This window comes from Triturus cristatus, chromosome 7 (genome assembly GCF_964204655.1).
Source record: "Triturus cristatus chromosome 7, aTriCri1.1, whole genome shotgun sequence".
In the NCBI taxonomy this organism is placed as follows: Eukaryota; Metazoa; Chordata; class Amphibia; order Caudata; family Salamandridae; genus Triturus; species Triturus cristatus.
Genome location: NC_140590.1, coordinates 950,889,067 through 950,908,279, shown reverse-complemented (window position 1 = coordinate 950,908,279; position 19,213 = coordinate 950,889,067). Strand labels below are relative to the sequence as shown.

The window sequence follows — 19,213 nt, the reverse complement described above, 5'->3', positions numbered from 1 at the left end:
TTGGGCTACTAGAGTGCAATTCACTAAACTGTGATTTGATAGTGTCCTTAAGCTCCAGTGAAATGTGTTATGTTCCTGGGCTAGGAAGCAGACAATAATCGGTGGGCGCCAAACACACAATACAGCTCCACTGAAATGCTGAAAAAAGCATAATAGTACAGTATCAAATCTGAATCTGTCAGCCACCTTAAGAATGAACACAGTAAAAATCCGAGAACAACTGCCTGTTGCAGCCATTTGTGTAACTATTTGCACAGAGCTATGTTCTTTTCAGGAAGAGTTAAACTCTCTTCTGTAAGGCCTTAAAATGAACAAAACATACCTCTTTACCATCCACGTCATATTTTGTAAACTTCTTATCGCCGCCTGGATGTTTATATTTATTGGTTGCACTTGCAGCAGAGTACACTGGCCTGTTAATAATACAAATAAATCAATTAGATCAGATTATTTGAGAAAGAAGCACGTTTCAACTTAAAGTGCGGTTTTTGTAATTGTCTACTGAGTGAGCTATATATGGGGATACATCCTTTACTACGCAGCCGGAACTACGCACTACCATTACATCACGGACAAAACAACAAATGCGTTGTTACCACGCGTTCCAATACCACGCAAGTTGTTACAACGACTTGCATTAGGGAAACACCTTCCCGGCTGTTGAACAGATTGAAGCTAGAATAGTATTATATACTTTTCCAAAGTCCAGCGCTTCCCTAATGCAAGTTGTTCTAATGACTTGCGTGGTAATGGAACACGTTCGTTGTATTGCCCGCGTTGTAATGGAATGCATTGTGAAAGCATGCGTGATTGTGTCATACATCCCTATATATGTATTGAGAGGAAAACAGTGGGACCTATGTTTCATTTCTTCATGATGACCAGGAGTTACATAATGTTTCAAATTCTATCAGACGTTAAATGGCGACATACCAATAAATATACCATTTTTGTTTTACCTGCCATATCCTTTTTTTTATGTTTGAAATGCTTTATTGAAGAAAAAGCATAGTGAACAACAAAATACAGGTCATATATAGAACATTGTCATACAGAATCAAAAAGAGAAAAATAATAGAGGGTCATCATGCGTTAAACATAAGAAACCTGAGGAAAAATTTAAAAAGCATTTTGTAAAATTTTAAAGGCAACCAGGAGGAAAAGGGGGAAAGAGGAGAAAAAGGGAGGAGAAAGGAAGGAAGGGAAAGGAGAAAGAGAAAGGTAAATATAAGGCGTTAGGAGAAGAATAGATGATGAGATCAGAGAGAAAGTAGGTAGAATAGAAAGAGCAAATAAGCCAAGGGTAGGGAATAGTTGAAAGGCAGGAAAGACAAATGCAAATGCAAAAGATCTAAGAGGAGTAGAGAAGAAGAAAGGAAGAAGAGGGACAGAGCAAAAGTCACTCATGGGGGTTTGAAATTCTCAGAGGATAAAGGAGAGATAGATTTCGATTTCAGAGCCATGCGGTCAAGACATGCTGTGAGAGGCAACCAGAATAAATCTCTATTGAGGGTAGGAATGGAAGCAGCGGCGAAACGAACATCAAGCCTGTGATAGTGACAGAGAGAATTCCACCAACATTGTATAGAGAGCTTAGAGAGATCCTTCCAGTTAAAAGAAATGTGTTGGAAAGCCAAAGCCAACATAAGATCTAATAGACCAGAGGAGCGAGAAGGAATATCAAGAGTGTCAGAGATACTACCTAAAAAAAGGAGAGGGATAGAGTATGGGATAGAGATAGAAAAGAGACGAGAGATATGAGACCACACCTGATCCCAGAGTGCGAGAACAGAAGGGCATAGAAAAAGTAAATGAAAAAGATCAGCATTAGGGACAGAGCAGGTCCAACAGGTAGAGTCCTTATCAGGAGAAAAACGAGAAATAGAAACGGGAGAGAGATAAAGTCTATGGTATAGAAAGAACATAGATTGAGTTAGTGAGGCGGAACGGGAGATTTTTAAGGACCTGGCCCAAACTTTGTCCCAAACAGCTATAGACCAGTCACAGCCCAAATCAAGCTCCCAAGCAAGTTCCAATTTAGATTTCGGGCGGGTCGGATTGGGGGAGGAGAAAAATTTATAAATAAGAGAGGCTTTAGGGAGAGTAGACAGGATCTGAAGAAGCGGGGAATGGGAAACAGAAGGGGATGATAAGGGAAGAGAATAGTAGACATCAAGTATGATGGCCATGAGGACAGTGAATCGGTGGAAAAAAGACTGGGGACAGCGAAAAAGAAGTCGGAATTGAGGAAAGGAACATGGGAGAAAACCATCAAAAAGTTGGTTAACCCACATCAGACCCTTTGATCTCCACACAGTCCAACAAATAGGACGATTATTGAGGAGAATAAGCGAATTGCACCAGATAGGGGAGGCCAAAAAGGATTCACGAGAGACCGGGTCAGGACGGACCAGAGCATGTAAAAGAGAAGATGTGTGCTTGAACAGGGGTAGAGGAGTGGTTAAATTCTTAGCAGTGAAATGTACAATTTCAGATAAGGAGAAAGGGGAGAGGAGTGAGCGTTCAATAGAGAGCCAAAGAGGAGCAAGAGGGGAAGGTGCAAGAACAAGCCAATTAGAAGCTTGACGAAGAGAAAAAGATTTATGATAAAGACGGAAATCCGGAAAGTTGACTCCGCCATTGGACTTAGGTTTACGAAGAGCAGCTAGCGCAATTCTCGATTTTTTATTATTCCAAAGAAACTTAGAGAGACAGGAATCAATGCGTTTGAAATAAATATCAGGGATATGAATGGGGAGCATGGAAAAGATGTATATAAGAATGGGAGATATCATCATTTTGATCGAGTCCAGCCGACCCCACCATGAGAGAAAGAGAGGATTCCAAGAAGAGAACAACTTATCCATACGGGATAGTACAGCAGACATGTTCAACCGAATAGATGAAGAGATGGAGTTAGAGAACAAAATTCCAAGGTACTTAATTTTAGAGGAGTTCCATGCAAAACCAGTGGTCGAAAACTGATGAGGGAGACAAAATTTAGTAAGAGGAAGGATCTCAGTTTTATCAGAGTTAATCTTGTAACCAGAAACTTGGGAAAAGGAGTTAAACTCAAGTAGTAAGGCCGGAATGGATTGGTCAGGATCAGAAATAAACAAAAGAATGTCATCTGCATACGCAGAGAGTTTCAAATGAGTTTTATCATAAGGGAAGCCAGAAATAGAAACGTTGTTTCTAATAGACGTAAGAAATGGCTCTAAAGCTAGGACAAAAAGTAAAGGGGACAAAGGACAGCCCTGACGGACGCCACGTTGCAAGGGAAAATAAGGGGATAGCTGGCCATTAACTAGAACAGACGCCTTAGGGGAGGAGTAAAGTAAAGAAACAAGAGAAATAAAATTAGGACCAAAACCGTGCCAACGAAGGGAGGCAAAAAGAAAGGACCAATCTACTCTATCAAAAGCCTTCTCAGCATCAACTGATATGGCAGCTAGAGAAAAGTTGAGAGAAGGTACCTTATTGAGAACATTGAGAAAAAGGCGGGAATTATCTGAGGTGAGTCTGCCCTTTACGAATCCACATTGTTCCTTACCTATAAGGTGTGGGAGGAAAGGATCTAAGCGCCGGGCAAGAAGTTTAGCAAATAATTTATAATCTACATTGACAAGGGATATTGGGCGATAATTTTTACAAAATTGCGGGTCACGACCCTCTTTGGGTATTAGGCAAATCGTAGCCTCGTGAAAGGTACCAGCAGCTGTACCGGAGGTAAAGAAGGATTGGAAGAGGGAGAGAAGTTTAGGAAGCAAAAGATCTGAAAAATTTAGATAAAACTCCACAGAGAAACCGTCTGGGCCCGGAGATTTACCCTTGGTTAGAGCTGTTAAGGCGCTATCTAGTTCGGTAATAGAAAGGTCAAGTTCAAGATCAGGGAAGTTAAGATGAGAAGTGGAGGGGGCAGGAATTTTGTCCAAGTAGGATTGAATAAGAGCAGCCGAAGGGGGGGATTCAGGAGTATAAAGAGATTGATAGAACTGTTGAAATTGGGTGAGTATATCCTGCTCCTTATGCAAGAGAAGATTATCAGTGGAATATATTGAATCAATCAGATTACGCTCCCTGCGAGACTTAAGGTAGTTGGCCAAGAGTTTACCTGACTTGTTGCGACCTCCGTAGTAGCGGGCGCTGCTGCGGAGTAGTGATGAGGAAGCGTTGTCAGTGGAGATTTTGTTAAAATCGAGTTTGGCGCGTATAAGGTCTGGTAAAACCGTTGTAGTAGAAGAGGTGTAGAATTTATGCTCCAGGGATTTAATATGGGAGAGAAGGTCTTTCTGTTTCTTAAGATAAGACTTCTTTTTCTTTGAGACAAAGTCAATCACAAAACCGTGAGCGGTAGCCTTAAAAGAGTCCCAGATAATATGAGGGGGCAAAGAAGGATCAGAATTGAGTAGGAAAAATTCCGTAGCAAAGGAAAGAAAAGAAGAAGAAAAGAGGGGATCCAGGAGGAGAGAATTATTGAAGCGCCAGCGGGAGGATTTGGGATGAGGAGGAAGAAGATCAAGAACAGTGACAATGGGAGCATGGTCTGAGATAACTATCGGTTCTACAGATGAGGAAAGAAGATTTTGAGAAAGAGACTGAGAATCAATCAATCAATCAATCAATCAATCATGGAATTTATAGCGCGCACTACTCACCCGGAAGGGTCTCAAGGCGCTTGGGGGAGGGGGTCTGCTACTGCTCGAACAGCCAGGTCTTGAGCTGTTTCCTGAAGGCGAAGTGGTCCTGGGTCAGCCGCAGGTGGACGGGCAGGGAGTTCCATGTCTTGGCCGCTAGGTAGGAGAAGGATCTTCCTCCGGCGGTGGCTCTCTGGATGCGAGGGACGGCGGCGAGGGCGAGGTTTGCGGATCGTAGCTGTCGGGTGGGCGTGTAGAAAGTCAGGCGGTCGTTGAGGTACCTTGGGCCCAGGTCGTGGAGGGATTTGTGTGCGTGGGTGAGGAGTCTGAACGTGATCCTCTTGTTGACAGGGAGCCAGTGCAGGTCTCTCAGGTGGCTCGAGATGTGGCTGCGTCGGGGGGCGTCCAGGATGAGACGGGCGGAGGCGTTCTGGATACGCTGAAGTCTTTTCAGAAGCTTGGCTGTAGTGCCGGCGTAGAGGGTGTTTCCGTAGTCTAGTCTGCTGGTGACGAGGGCCTGGGTGACAGTCTTCCTGGTCTCGGTCGGGATCCATCTGAAGATCTTGCGGAGCATGCGGAGGTTGTGGAAGCAAGATGAGGAGACAGCGTTGACTTGTCTGGTCATCGATAGGGAGGAGTCCAGGATGACGCCCAGGTTGCGTGCGTGGTCCGTTGGCTTGGGTGCGGTGCCCAGGGCCGGGGGCCACCAGGAGTCGTCCCATGCGGAGGGCGACGGTCCCAGGATGAGGACTTCTGTCTTGTCCGTGTTCAACTTCAGGCGGCTGATGTTCATCCATTCGGCGACATCTTTCATCCCTTCGTGTAGGTCGGCTTTGGCGGTGTCGGGGTCTCTGGTGAGGGAGAGAATCAGCTGGGTGTCATCGGCGTAGGAAATGATGTTGAGGTTGTGTTGGCGTGCGATGGCAGCGAGGGGTTTCATGTAGATGTTGAAGAGAGTGGGGCTGAGCGACGATCCTTGCGGGACGCCGCAGATGACTTCGGTGGCCTCAGAGCGGAACGGAGGGAGGCGTACTCTCTGTGTTCTGCCGGAGAGGAATGAGATGATCCATTCCAGAGCAGTCCCCTGGATGCCGGTGTCATTGAGGCGTTGGACTAGGGTGCGGTGGCAGACCGTGTCAAATGCTGCGGAGAGGTCAAGGAGGATGAGTGCCGCTGTTTCACCTTTGTCGAGCAGGGCTCGGATGTCATCGGTGGCTGCGATGAGGGCGGTCTCGGTACTGTGGTTGGCTCTGAATCCGGATTGCGATGGGTCGAGGGATCCGTTCGTCTCGAGGAAGGCGGCCAGCTGCTTGTTGACGACCTTCTCGATGACTTTGGCAGGGAATGGAAGGAGCGAGATTGGGCGGAAGGAAGATGTAGTCAATCCGAGAGAAAGAGGCATGAGGAGGTGAAAAGAAAGAATAGTCCAAAGAGTCAGGGTGGGACAGTCTCCATGAGTCAAGAAGGTGAGATTTGGAGATAGTGTCAAGGAATTGTGTATGTGATTTGTGGGGGGTGAAGCGGGCAGAGGATTTGCGATCGAGAAACGGATCAACAATTTGATTACAGTCCCCCCCCAGAATGAACAGGGAATCACTGTATTGAAAACACTTAGAAGTTATTAGAGGCCAAAAATTACAGTCAGGATGAGTGGGGCCATATACATTAAAAACCGTCAGAGATACAGAGTTGATTAACAGTTTGACTAAGACCCAACGACCCTCAGTATAATTTTCTTGACAAAGAACTTTACATTTGAGCTTCTTGTGACACAAAATGGCCACACCATTCTTTTTGTTAGATGTAGGAGAAAATAAAACCGTTCCCACCCAGCCTCTTTTTAACTTAAGAGACTCCGCCTCAGAAAGATGAGTTTCTTGTAAAAGAACTAAGTCAGGAGTGTAAGAGGCTAGATGGGAAAGCACTCTCTGCCGTTTAATAGGACTAACAAAACCTTTCACATTCCATGAGATAACTTTGAATTAAATAACAATAAAATGTGCAAGGAACAGAGAAAAGACATAAAACCAAAAACGCCATAAAGGAGAATAACAAGCGAGTGAAAGAAAAGAGCAAGACAAAAGAAAGTCAGAAGACATAGTAAAAGAAGAACAAGGAAAAAGGAAAGAAAGGAAAAGGGAGGAAAAGAGGAGTAGAAGAAGAGACAGTACATATCCAAAACGGATGACTGAGGAAAACATACCTGAAGGGGGAAGGGAGATGACAAGATGACGATGGGGTGTGGGAGGATTCGACAAGAACAGCCCCCCAAGCCGGAGAGCAACACACCGCACCAGGACGGAATATGAGGAAGACGGATCATATGATACGAAGAGGACTACAAGAGGGTTGATCGAACAGAAAATCTAAGGGAGGGAAAAAGAGACATGTTATGCAGAAGTCATGGGGAGGTAAACAGTACAAAAACAAACAATTGTATGCAAAACAGAAAACCGAAACGACAACCATTATACAATCACATCAGGCAGAAGAAGAATCAACCAAGGAGGGAAAAAATTCCAGCAAGAACCTGTAAGGAGAAAAAACCAAACAAGTAAATAATCAACCAGTAGGAGGATTGGATGTGTCCATGCCAGCATTAGTCTGAATGTGAATGAAATTCTTAAGTTCAGCCGGGTCTTGGAAAGTCCAGGTGTTGTTTTGATGAGTTACCTTGAAGGTACAAGGGTGAAAAAGGCCATATCTAGCTCCCATAGAGCGGAGAGGAGCACGAAGAGATAGAAATTCTTTTCTTCTGGCAGCAGTGACATTAGAGACATCCTGAGAGAGAAAAACTCTCTGACCCATCCAGGACACTTGGCGTTTCGCTCGAGCTGTGGAGAGGACCAAAAGGAGATCCGTAAATTTGAGGAAGAGGATGATGACCCCTCGCGGTTTGGTTGAGGAGGAGGAGCGAGGGCCAAGTCTATGGGCTCGTTGGATACTGAGAGAGGTAGTAGCAGGAAGGTCCAACAATTTCAGAAGGAAAGAAGAGAAAAACGTGACAGGATCATCTCCTTCCAAGGATTCCGGCAGGCCATAAACGCGTAGGTTATTCCTCCTGTTCCTGTTTTCCAAGTCTTCAGTGTGTTGTTGAAGGGCGAGAAGAGATTTTTCCAGAGAGGAGATGCGTTGAGAATTTGACTGAATTTCTGGAACCTGCTGCTCCACAGAAGAAACACGAGCCTCCATAGTTGACCATTTGGCCTCAAAAAGCTGCATCTTAGTATTAGTCTCCTCCACAAACGGGCGCAAAGCGCGAATCTCCTCAAGTATCAACTCCATAGATATAGGGGGTGGAGATGACTCGGGTGGAGGAGGAGAGGAGTCCTGCTTCAAGCGCTTAGGTAAGGAGGTAGGAGGAGAAGACTTACTGGAGGTAAGTTGTGATGGAGAAGAGCGGGTGGAGGCTGTTGTCGCCATTTGATCCGTGGAAGGAGGATGAGGAGAATGACCTGTTGATGAGGAGGAGGCAGAGGAAGGTGGAGTCTTCGAGGGCACAAAGACAAACTTTGGGTTGCGTAGCTTGCCCATAGAAGCCTAAACGTGCCAGTGACAGTGACCAGAAGGCAAAGAAGCAAACCAACACAACGACCTGTACTCAAAAGCAGAGAATGTCAATATGTCAATATGTCCAGTCTGAAGAGCCCAGCGGTCATCAGGAGTAGCAGAGGACACTTGGAAAAATCATGAAGAAACCCCGGACCTGGAGGTAATGCCAGCAGATGTTAGAAGATGTTTCCAGTAATAACCAGGAGATCACCAGCGGGCGCGAAAGCGATGGGCACTAAGACTTGGTGAGCATACTTGCAGAAAAGGAACTAGAAAAATAAGTCTTATGCCTTGGAACTGAAGTAGGTTATCATTGAGGAGCACAGCATATGCGGCATATTGCGAGGAAAGCATGAAGGCAGAGGTCTCAGAAAACGGAGCGCCAACATGAGGAGTAAGTTGGAAGCATAGCACACTGACAGGGCGCAAAACACAAAGGAGAGGTCCTTAGTTGCCTAGAGTACAGACCAGTGACTGGAGAAAGAGCAGGAAGATCATGACTGTAATCACCTCAGCGACAAGCGGACATCGCGCACAATACAAAATGGCGGTCGTGCTGGGGGACTTACATCAAGAGATATGAATGGGCGAATCATTTGCAGAAAAACGAAGTCTGGCCATCACATCTTCAGCACGAAGCCATCCGCTTACAGGAGTCACAAGAAGTCTCAGAAGCTGGCATGAATAAAGAGACCACGTGGAGCCAAATGACATATCCCCCTGTTGCAGCCACCAGAAACAGTTCATACAGGATTGGTGATTAAATAACGTTGCCCAATAGTAGATTTAGCGTCATATGAGATTTAGCTGAAAGGAAACAAATTCTGCGATGTTTCATTAAAATTGTGTAAATGTCACAGCAAGAGAGTCTCTGGTGCAAAATCTATCTTTATGCGCCCACATAATGTAGATATCAATTTAAATCACCTCTCTGAAGCGTTGAAGCAGATGTGACAGACTCAGGGAGTAGCAGAGAGCCACAGTAGAGGCATTCCCCTCAGACGCGGTGGCATCGTAAAATCATCCCAAAATGGCGGACGCGCTGAGGTGATTAGCAGATTCGGCGAAAATGAGGCATTTTTCACAGAAGAGCGGACCCCCAGACCTCACCGGGTGCACATCACGCTCCGATGCTGGGAACCGCCAAAAGAAACGGAAAAAATGCAGGAACGCCTCCGAACGGGTTGAAAGTCCGTCCCGGTGCTGCGGAGCTCCAAAGTCAGGCGGCCATTCCAGTCGGCGTCCAAGCCACGCCCCTCTACCTGCCATATCCTTAAACCTCTCTAATCTAATTGAGGTCATCTATCTCACAACCACTACTGATCCATTCTTTGATGACCTTCATAGTAACCCACTGTGAAATTTGTGGGTGGGTTTTCACCAAATTCTCAAAATACAGTGAACACTGTAAAGAATTAAGCATACTTTCATGACATATACTGATGATATCTCGCATGCAAAATAATGACTTGAGGATGCACTCCGTGCATACAAAATCTTGTTAGATTGTCATGCAATTTCCTGATTCCCCTTCCGTTGACCAATACCATAGTAGTTGTTATAGGAGGCTCAAAACTGACCATGTCCTTCACCTGCAACATCTCTCTCTGGACCACCATTTTCAATAACTCTCTCAACGTTACTTCCTACTCCTCAATCCCACACGGGCTCCAACTAAGAATCTCCCCCTCAGCTTGCTTCGATGGCTCACTCACTGTCTCACTTTACAACAACGGCCAAGTCCTGATCCAAGCCAAAGACACTTATCTCTCTCTTTTCGACCACCTATTTCCATCCCTGGGATTCCGGTCCTTCCAGATTCCTCATTTAACTCCTCCCTCAATTCTCTCTCTCATCTCCATTTATCCACTGGAACATCATTTTGCAGTCTCCATCTACCTCCTCCCTCAATTCTCCCTCACCTCAACTTAACCTCCAGAACTCCAGTTTGCTGTCCTCCCTTGAGGCTCAGCCTTCCCCCTGCCAGTCCCATTCCCCTCCGTCACACCCGCTTCCCCTCCCCTCCCCCCAACACCACCTTCCCCATCTGGGATGCTTCACTCAACACTCCTTCTCATCCAATGGCCTGCTCCCTCATCTACAATTCTTCCAACTCCAACCCCCACACTTTCTCCTCTGCAGCTAACGCTAATCACTGCTAACGCTAATCACTGCACTATTCCAACTATCTCCCTCTCCCGCACCAAACATCAAACACCTTCAATCCAGTCACCTATTCTCAGGAACATTATCCCTATCACCCCTAAAAGCCCTGACTCCCCCTTCAACAAAACAGTCATCTCTGAGGTTCGTTGTCTGCTTCACAACTGTAGATCCGCAAACAAACACAAGCTGGAAATCTCAGACATCATTAATCTCTACAGCCTGGATATACTTTTCCTCACTGAGACCTGGCTCAACCAGCACTTCTCATTCTTCTTTCGATCTTCTGCTCCCCACTAACTATTCCATTCTCAGGAATGATAGAGAAGATAAAGTCGGGGGAGGTGTAACAGTTATCTTCAGGAACTCCCTTCATCTCAAAGCTTTTCCCAAAAGCTCTTTTGGCTCCTTCGAATGCCTTTCTCTGGAGCTTCAAATACAGCAAAACTCCCCTGTCAGGTTTCATACCATCTATCACCCGCCTGGTGACAGCTCCGTCTTCACAGAGGAATTCACCAACTTTGTGAGCGACCAATACTCACAAAGCGACAAACAGATTTTTATTGGAGACTTTAATCTTCACTAGAGAAATCTGGAAGATTCAGTGGCCAACAGGCTTGCCACTTTTCTCTTAGGATAAGATCTTGTTCAACATAACACAAAACCGTCTCACTCTAAGGGCTCCATTCTTGACCTAGTTATCCCCAAAGCAGACATGCTAACTGCTGTTTAGCCTATACCAGTAGACTGGTCTGATCACTTCCTCATCCCCTTCTCTCTGCACCTATCTCATTCTGTTACTCTTGGCCAACCTAAAAGAATTACTACTTTTTCCGCAACACCAAAAACATCGACCTTGACATTTTGTGCAACATGGCTATGAGCTCACTCCAACATTAGACCCCTACTCTGATGTTAGCGACCTGACCACACAATGTGTCACCAGTCTATCAGCTAAAGAATATTTCTTAAAGCACTAAACCATCATTGGTTTGTTTGTACGAAGATTAATCAAAATTGACACACATAGAGACCATCAACAGTATTCAAAAAAGTTTTATAAATTGCATCATTTATGAATAACTACTTTCAATGGCTGTCAAGGACTGAAAGTGAATAATAATTGTGACAGAGTGACATATAGTGCTCAGTGCTGTGGTGAAAGGTGCGTAATATATACAACGTGACTTATAGAAGGATTGATAATATACAGAAGGCCAGAAAAACAAATATTTGAAGCAGTCTGCAGACGGATTAAGTAAGTCTTTATGCAGAGTCTTTTCAACTGGTCCACGGAAAAAATGTCGACGTTTCAACCCAGAGTAGCATTACTAACTAGTCAATGCGGGTCTTCATCAGGACAGGGAGTGACAGCCAATGGGAGCTCGATGTGGCTCCTGGGGCAAGGTAGGGAGATACTCGTGCAGGAGCAACAGTATCCTGTACGTCGTGGCTGTGATTCAAGCAGGAATTCCGGTAATGAGATATACTCTCTCTCCAAATATGTTCAACAGACTCCAAGTTTAACTAACGGAAATTGGATTGGGTTACGTTTGTTTCGTCTGATCGAAATAATCCCCCTGAGGTTCCTCAAATGGGATAAAATTCTTCCAAAGCGGCAAGAGGGTTGAATAGGGCATAGGCACAAGTCCTGTGTCCTCAGATCGAATAAATCACACTGAGGTCCTTCGAAATGGGCCCAGGAAGGATTACTTCAAGTCTGGGCGAGCGCAGGCAAGCGTCCTGTCTCTTGAAAATCTGTGCAGACAGATTTTCAAGAGACAGGACGCTTGCCTGCGCTCGCCCAGACTTGAAGTAATCCTTCCTGGGCCCATTTCGAAGGACCTCAGTGTGATTTATTCGATCTGAGGATACAGGACTTGTGCCTATGCCCTATTCAACCCCCTTGCCGCTTTGGAAGAATTTTATCCCATTTGCGGAACCTCAGGGGGATTATTTCGATCAGACGAAACAAACGTAACCCAATCCAATTTCCGTTAGTTAAACTTGGAGTCTGTTGAACATATTTGGAGAGAGAGTATATCCCATTACCGGAATTCCTGCTTGAATCACAGCCACGACGTACAGGATACTGTTGCTCCTGCACGAGTATCTCCCTACCTTGCCCCAGGAGCCACATCGAGCTCCCATTGGCTGTCACTCCCTGTCCTGATGAAGATCCGCATTGACTAGTTAGTAATGCTACTCTGGGTTGAAACGTCGACATTTTTTCCGTGGACCAGTTGAAAAGACTCTGCATAAAGACTTACTTAATCCGTCTGCAGACTGCTTCAAATATTTGTTTTTCTGGCCTTCTGTATATTATCAATCCTTCTATAAGTCACGTTGTATATATTACGCACCTTTCACCACAGCACTGAGCACTATATGTCACTCTGTCACAATTATTATTCACTTTCAGTCCTTGACAGCCATTGAAAGTAGTTATTCATAAATGATGCAATTTATAAAACATTTTTGAATACTGTTGATGGTCTCTATGTGTGTCAATTTTGATTAATCTTCGTACAAACAAACCAATGATGGTTTAGTGCTTTAAGAAATATTCTTTACCCGACAGAACCGTTTGTATTATCTTTGTATACTGCCCAGGTTCTGAGGGATACTGGGTTACCCCATTGTTATCATAACCAGTCTATCAGCGGCAATTGATAATCTTGCTCCACTGCAAAGTAAAAAGAAAATACCCACTCCTTCTGCTCCGTGGTTCAATAAATCCCTCTACAAAGAAAGAAAAAACTTGAGGAACCTTGAGAAACTATGGAGACATTCTCCTTCCACCACCAATCTATCCAATATCTGCCTCGCAAGATCTCGTTAACACAAACACATCTTCCATGAAAAAGCGATGCACTTCAGAACCCTCCTCGATTCTGCCAAAAACAGACCTAAAATGTTATTCAACCTTATCTAAAGCATCAACATCTCTCCCTCTCCCACTATATTTAACGACCCCCCCCCCCCAAGATAGCGGCAGAATTTGCAGTTTTCTTTGATGAAAAAGTAAAATCACTTGTGGATCAGGTTACCCGTCCTACCTCCCCTGAGGACCGCAAAGGCTTAGTTCCGTAGCTGACATTTGACACCATCACCGAAATGGCCATCCTTGAAAGCATTCTAGAAACTAAACCCTCTAACCATTCCACCGACCCCATTCCCAGTGACATTGCCTTCGACTTTACACCCACACACTCTCCTACTGGACCAGTCTGATAAACCTCTTCCTCAACCGATGCTCCCTTCCTGCTGCCCTTAAAACAGGACAGATTGCTCGACTTCTTAAGAAACCCTCTGCTGATGCGAAAGATCTCAACAACTTCTGCCCTATCACCAACCTCCCTTTTCTTGCTAAAATTACAGAACGTTGTGTGGCGAAGCAACTTTCCCAACACATGAAGGTCAACTTCCTCCGAACTCCAATCGGGTTTTACCCAAGGCTGCAGTAGCAAAACAGTCCTACTTCAAGTGATTGATGATGCCCTGCAAGTACTTGACTCTGGTGAATCTTGTCTCCTGATCCTTCAGGACCTATCCGCAGCCTTTGACACTGTTAATCACAACACTCTTTTGAACACTTTAAAGTTAAGAATGGGTTTTGAAGGTACAGTGCTCAAATGGTTCGAATCATTCCTCTCGGGCAGATCCCAGATGTTCAAAATAGCAAATTGTCTCTCCAATTCAATTGCTGTTTGGACTAGGCATCCCTCAAGGCTCGATCCTCGCCCCCACACTGTTCAACCTTTACATTGAACTGCTGGGTAATCTCCTAAAACAATCTGGGATCCATTATCACCTACATGCGGATAATACCCAAATCTACCTAAAGGTATCTTCCACTCATGACATTTCAATCCTCAACACCATTCTCAACTCCATCCACCACTGGCTGGCAACTCATCACCTAATTCAGAATCTTTCCAAAACATAATTCCTTCTCCTCTCGACCTCACTATCTCCTCCTCCTATCCAATCTTATATGAACAATCTGAACATTCTCAACAACATACCTATCATTGTTGACATTGCCAAATCTCTAGGCGTCATCCTAGATAAAAGGCTCAACTTACAGTCCCATATCAATACCATCGCCAAGAATGCACACTACCAACTCCGCCTTCTCTGGGGTGTTCGCCGCTTCTTTCCTGAGCAAGACCTAAAAACCTTGGTCCAATCTTTGTTACTTTCCAGATTGGACTACTGCAACTCTCTCCTTGATGGCCTCCTCAAATCCCATCTTTCCCCTCTAAAATCCATCCTCAACTCAGCAGCTCGCTTCTTATATGGTGCTAAAATAAATGATCACATCACACCCTTACTGTTGTCTCTTTGCTGGCTTCCTGACTAAGCAAGGTCAATTTACAAGACTGCTTGTATCACCCATAAAGTCTTGCACACCTCCACCACACGCTATCTGGATAATAAACGCAAAATCTCCAGCAGCTCTAGACCTTCACGCAATGCAGGAAACTTACTGCTCAAACCTCCTACTTCAAAAGGGAAAGATTTTTAGCTCAATCCTTCTCTGGTAATGCAACCAGAATCTGGAACTCACTTCCTCCATCCCTCAGAACCACCAACTCTTTCCCGACCTTCAAAACTGATCTTAAAATTCTCCTCCTCCTCCTCCAAAGGCACTTCCTGGAATAATTTCACCGATTTCTTGACCCTTACGGTCATCTAGCACTCACATGAGGTCAACTTTGTAAATATGTATTTTACTCCTGCTTTTAATATTACACTAACATCTATTTTATTTTTTACAATATAAATATGCAAATAGTTGTTGGAACTGCATATATGTAACTTGTTAGCGTGCTCAGTCTTTCTTATGTACCTCTGTAATAGTATATATGTAACTTGTTAGCGTGTTTAGTGTATCTTGTGCACCTTATGTAACTTACCTGGTTCTTTTCTAAAGCGCTCTGACACCTTTGGGTAAAGTTTGCGCTATATAGAACTGCATTAAACAAATATATAAATGCTGGGACTAGAGAGTGGCACCTCTGGCCTGCCTGCTGAGTGCCATGCCACCCATCGCATTTCAGTTTTTGTTGCGAAACATCTGTTCTTTTTTAGGTCTCACCTACAGACAGCTTCAACTGTCTCGGAGACCTCGTATTACTAATACTTTATCAAAGTATATACAAAATGTAAAGAGGGCGTCCTTTGGGCCAGCCACCTTCAGCCAATAGCCATCACAAGGTTTCATAAACAGTGAGCAGTACGTCACTGCTGACAAATGCTTTATTCTGGGCATTTTGTATTTGAATCCTGGCAAGGCACTGTCACACTCCGACCCTTCAGAGGTGAATATATTCAGTAATATAAATTATGTTATAGTATCATTTTTTCTATACAATATTTAAAAACTGCAAAAATGAGGTACTATGAAACATATGAAAAGACGTTACGATTGTCATTATTTAAACAGTCAGGTTCAAGATACTGCACACCAGGAATATGATGCCATTATGCTTGAGTAAAATTCTTAATATTATCTCTATTCAGCTGTCAGGAAGTGGTAGTCAAACTGTATTAATGCATACAACACATTTATTTGGCGCACTCGTTCTTAAAATTACAGGTATGGTACTGAATAAAGGCTCAAATTTCTTGTGAATTGTAAGTCCACCCGGTAGTTCCAGTGGGCAATCGTACAGATCATTCTATAGATACTAACAATGGTAAACAGTCCAGATGTGTTACATTTTTTTTATAAAACAACTAGTGTATTAGATTAGCTTTATGCACAGTCCACAGTGTATGTTTGAGTGTTGTGTGTGGGATAAAGGCAAAAGGTTCCTATTTATTTCAATTACCTATTATGTATTGTCATGCTGTCCCCTCTCAAAACGCCACATGTATTTCTAGTGCCTCTTTCCAAACAGTTTCATTTTTTTATACAGTCCCATCAAAAAAACAGAAGTTACTTACATGCGGTTCTCCAGTATTTATAGCTTTCAAATATTCACTTTCTAGAATATTCCACTGTTACTGAGGGGGGATCCCGCAATAATTATAATATATAAAGCAAAGCTTTGAACAAGAAAGCTTGAGGAAGTGATAAATTCCCATCATTTTAATAAGAACCAAACTTCATCCAATTAGGAAGCAGCCCCCGACTCACTGCTCCCCTCAAGGGCCACCATACCTTAGATTTTACAGCACAAATATGATATAAATGAGGTATACAATGTAGTGAGCTCCTTAAATGGGGAGGAAGGAGGGTCACAGGTGAATCTATGAAAGATACCAAAACTGGAGAACCACAGTGTATAGGTAATTAACTTTTTTTTTTCCCCAGCACTGGATCTTTCAAAGATTAACAAGCAAAGAGCTTCTATGGATCACAGAATACGTCAACACAATCGCCCCCACCAAGACAGCCAACGCCAAAGGACCAACCAAAAGAGCCAGCTGGTTCACCGAGGAGCTGAAAGCCGCCAAGTGCATCAGCCGGCAACTAGAAAGGAAGTGGTGCGCCACCAGGAAAACAGAACCACAAATTGACAGGGCAAAGTCTGCATGGCAAAAATGGAGGGAAACAAGATGGCTGCCAGCCGATGCAGCTGTTCCGCAGCTCTCTGTCTAGCCTCCCGTAACCACAAGCACACTGAGTTATAGTGCCGTGTGGTAGACGCGGACGAGATATGATCCTTGGGTCTGTTGTGGGGCTCTGCTTTTCAACAAAGACTTGTTGGCGATAACAAGCATATTTTGGCATATTATCAAAAAAGGCGGATACTTCCCTGGGATCAGCTGGTGACTGCAACTGAGGCCCTTTTCGCAGCCTGCGAATGAAGACGTGATACAGGTGGACGCAGGCCCACAGGACGGATGGGTCCCAAGAGTGTTGGTGCCGGGCTTTAAAAGAGCAGGACTGCTTCGACCTCAGGGTTTCAAAATGCTGCAACTGGTGAGTTCACTGGAGGAAGAGGAACATGAGGCTCAAGTGGAAGATGTCCTCCCCCTGGGGGGGGGAAGTGGAGGCTCCGGGGACAAAAGCAAAGGGAAATCCCTCCGTCTCCATGCGAACGGCTGGGGCTTCAATTATTTATGCCACAACCCATTGCTGAGACACCAGAGACAGAGATTCGATTGTCATCCCTGAGAAGGTGGTAAATTTGGTATCTACAACCGAGGTGGATTTATTGAAGTGGTCTGCTCCTGACCTGGCAGGAATAATTGAGGACAGAGAAGTCGCTGGCAAGAAAGATACACATCTAAGCCAACAACCGGTGGGGTCACAGGTAAGCCACCTTTCCTCTTCAATAGTATTGCGGCAGAAGATACTTTAGGTCCCAAAGGGAAAGTGAGGGGGGGATAACACTGGTTAGAAGTGGCAACAATGAACCTCATCCTCTCCGTAATTCCCGCAAGGTTGCTAGACCTCAAAAGAGCCCTCATAATAATGGGGAAAATGTTGGTTCAGATCTGGAAGGCAGTGAATGTTTTTCTTCCTTTCAGACGATTCAGAATGGTCTGTGGGGGACTCTTAATTTTTTTTTTTTTTTTTTTTTTTTAAAGAAACCTTTATTATACAATAAAATACATACAAGGGCCTACAACCACCAAGGCCGGCCGCTACAGAGCCCGAAGGCCCGCAATGCAACGCCACACATTCAAATGAACCAGAGGCGAAGCTCCCGGCAGTCCGTGAGCACATGCAACAGGCCGTGGCTATAGGCCGAGAGCAATCGAAAAAAACAGTTTCATTTTTTGTTAAATACAAAACACACTCAAGGCAATGAGAGTCCGAAATAGCAACGTGCGCTACCCAGGACAGGGGACAACGGACAGTGTCTAAAGCAGTTCTTGACAGGAAGTGGTAGCGGAGGGCAACGGGGAGACAAAGCATGGAACACACCTCACTCAATCCCACAGAATGTGTGGCTAGGGGGACAAAGCAATATCGACCTCTAACGGCAGAGGCGGGGTGCAGATATGTCCACGATATAAATTCCATGGACCCCAAACCTTAGTCCATTTCCCAGGCTTGCCTCTCGCCACATACACCGTCTTTTCCCTAAACATACACCAGTCCATATTCTCCTTCCATACCGCGACCGTGGGCGGCCTCGGGGAACCCCACAGCTGTGCAATGTTACGCTTAGCCACCATGTACCCCAAAGTCACCCACTGCGTCTGTGCCACATTATAGTCATTCGGTTCCCAGACATTCAACAAACACCTCCTAGCCTCTGGCAACAGAGCAACGTGCGTGACCTCCTCCATTACAGCGTGGATACCGTTCCAAAATCGCACAACCTCCAAACATTCCCATAGGATATGAAGATAGGTACCCGACAGGCCACATCCACGCTTACACATTCCATCCATCGAGTAACCCATACGTAGAAAAACCGGGCCCCGTGACATACACTCTGTGGAGGATCTTCAGCTGTACGAATCGTAAGCGGGCCGGGATCGCCACCTCTTTCGGGGAGGCCACCGCCGTTACCCAGTCCTCATCGTCCAGTTCCAAGCCGTCGCCCGTCCATGCCTCCCGCAGACGGATTAGCAAGTCCGCGCGATCATTAATACGTTTTTTGTAGATCAGAGAAATAGGGCTGTCGGGCACATAGCCATCTAACACTCTATCCTCCAGCGGGGAATATTCGGGGATAGCAGCAACGTCCTGAAAGACCGAACACAGCGCATGGTAGACTTGTGCATACCGGAAGTACTCTCTATCATTTAATTTGTATTCAGGTTTAAGCATTTCAAACGTTTTAAAAGACCCCTTCGCCCAAAGGTCACCCACCTTACATATACCAATCATATCCCATTTCTCAAAGCCTTTCGTTTTCCACAAACAACCCAGCCGCTCGGAGGCATAC

At 44.9% G+C, this 19,213-nt stretch overlaps 1 protein-coding gene across 1 annotated transcript in view; it reads right to left on the bottom strand.

Moving 5' to 3' along the window:
• Positions 1-19,213, bottom strand: part of PKD2L2 (polycystin 2 like 2, transient receptor potential cation channel) — a 1,478,337-nt gene that overhangs the window by 46,215 nt on the left and 1,412,909 nt on the right. Inside the window, exon 12 of the mRNA XM_085615012.1 lies at positions 323-413. Coding sequence (XP_085471138.1) covers positions 323-413 — 91 coding nt within the window. The remainder of the gene's footprint in view (positions 1-322; positions 414-19,213) is intronic.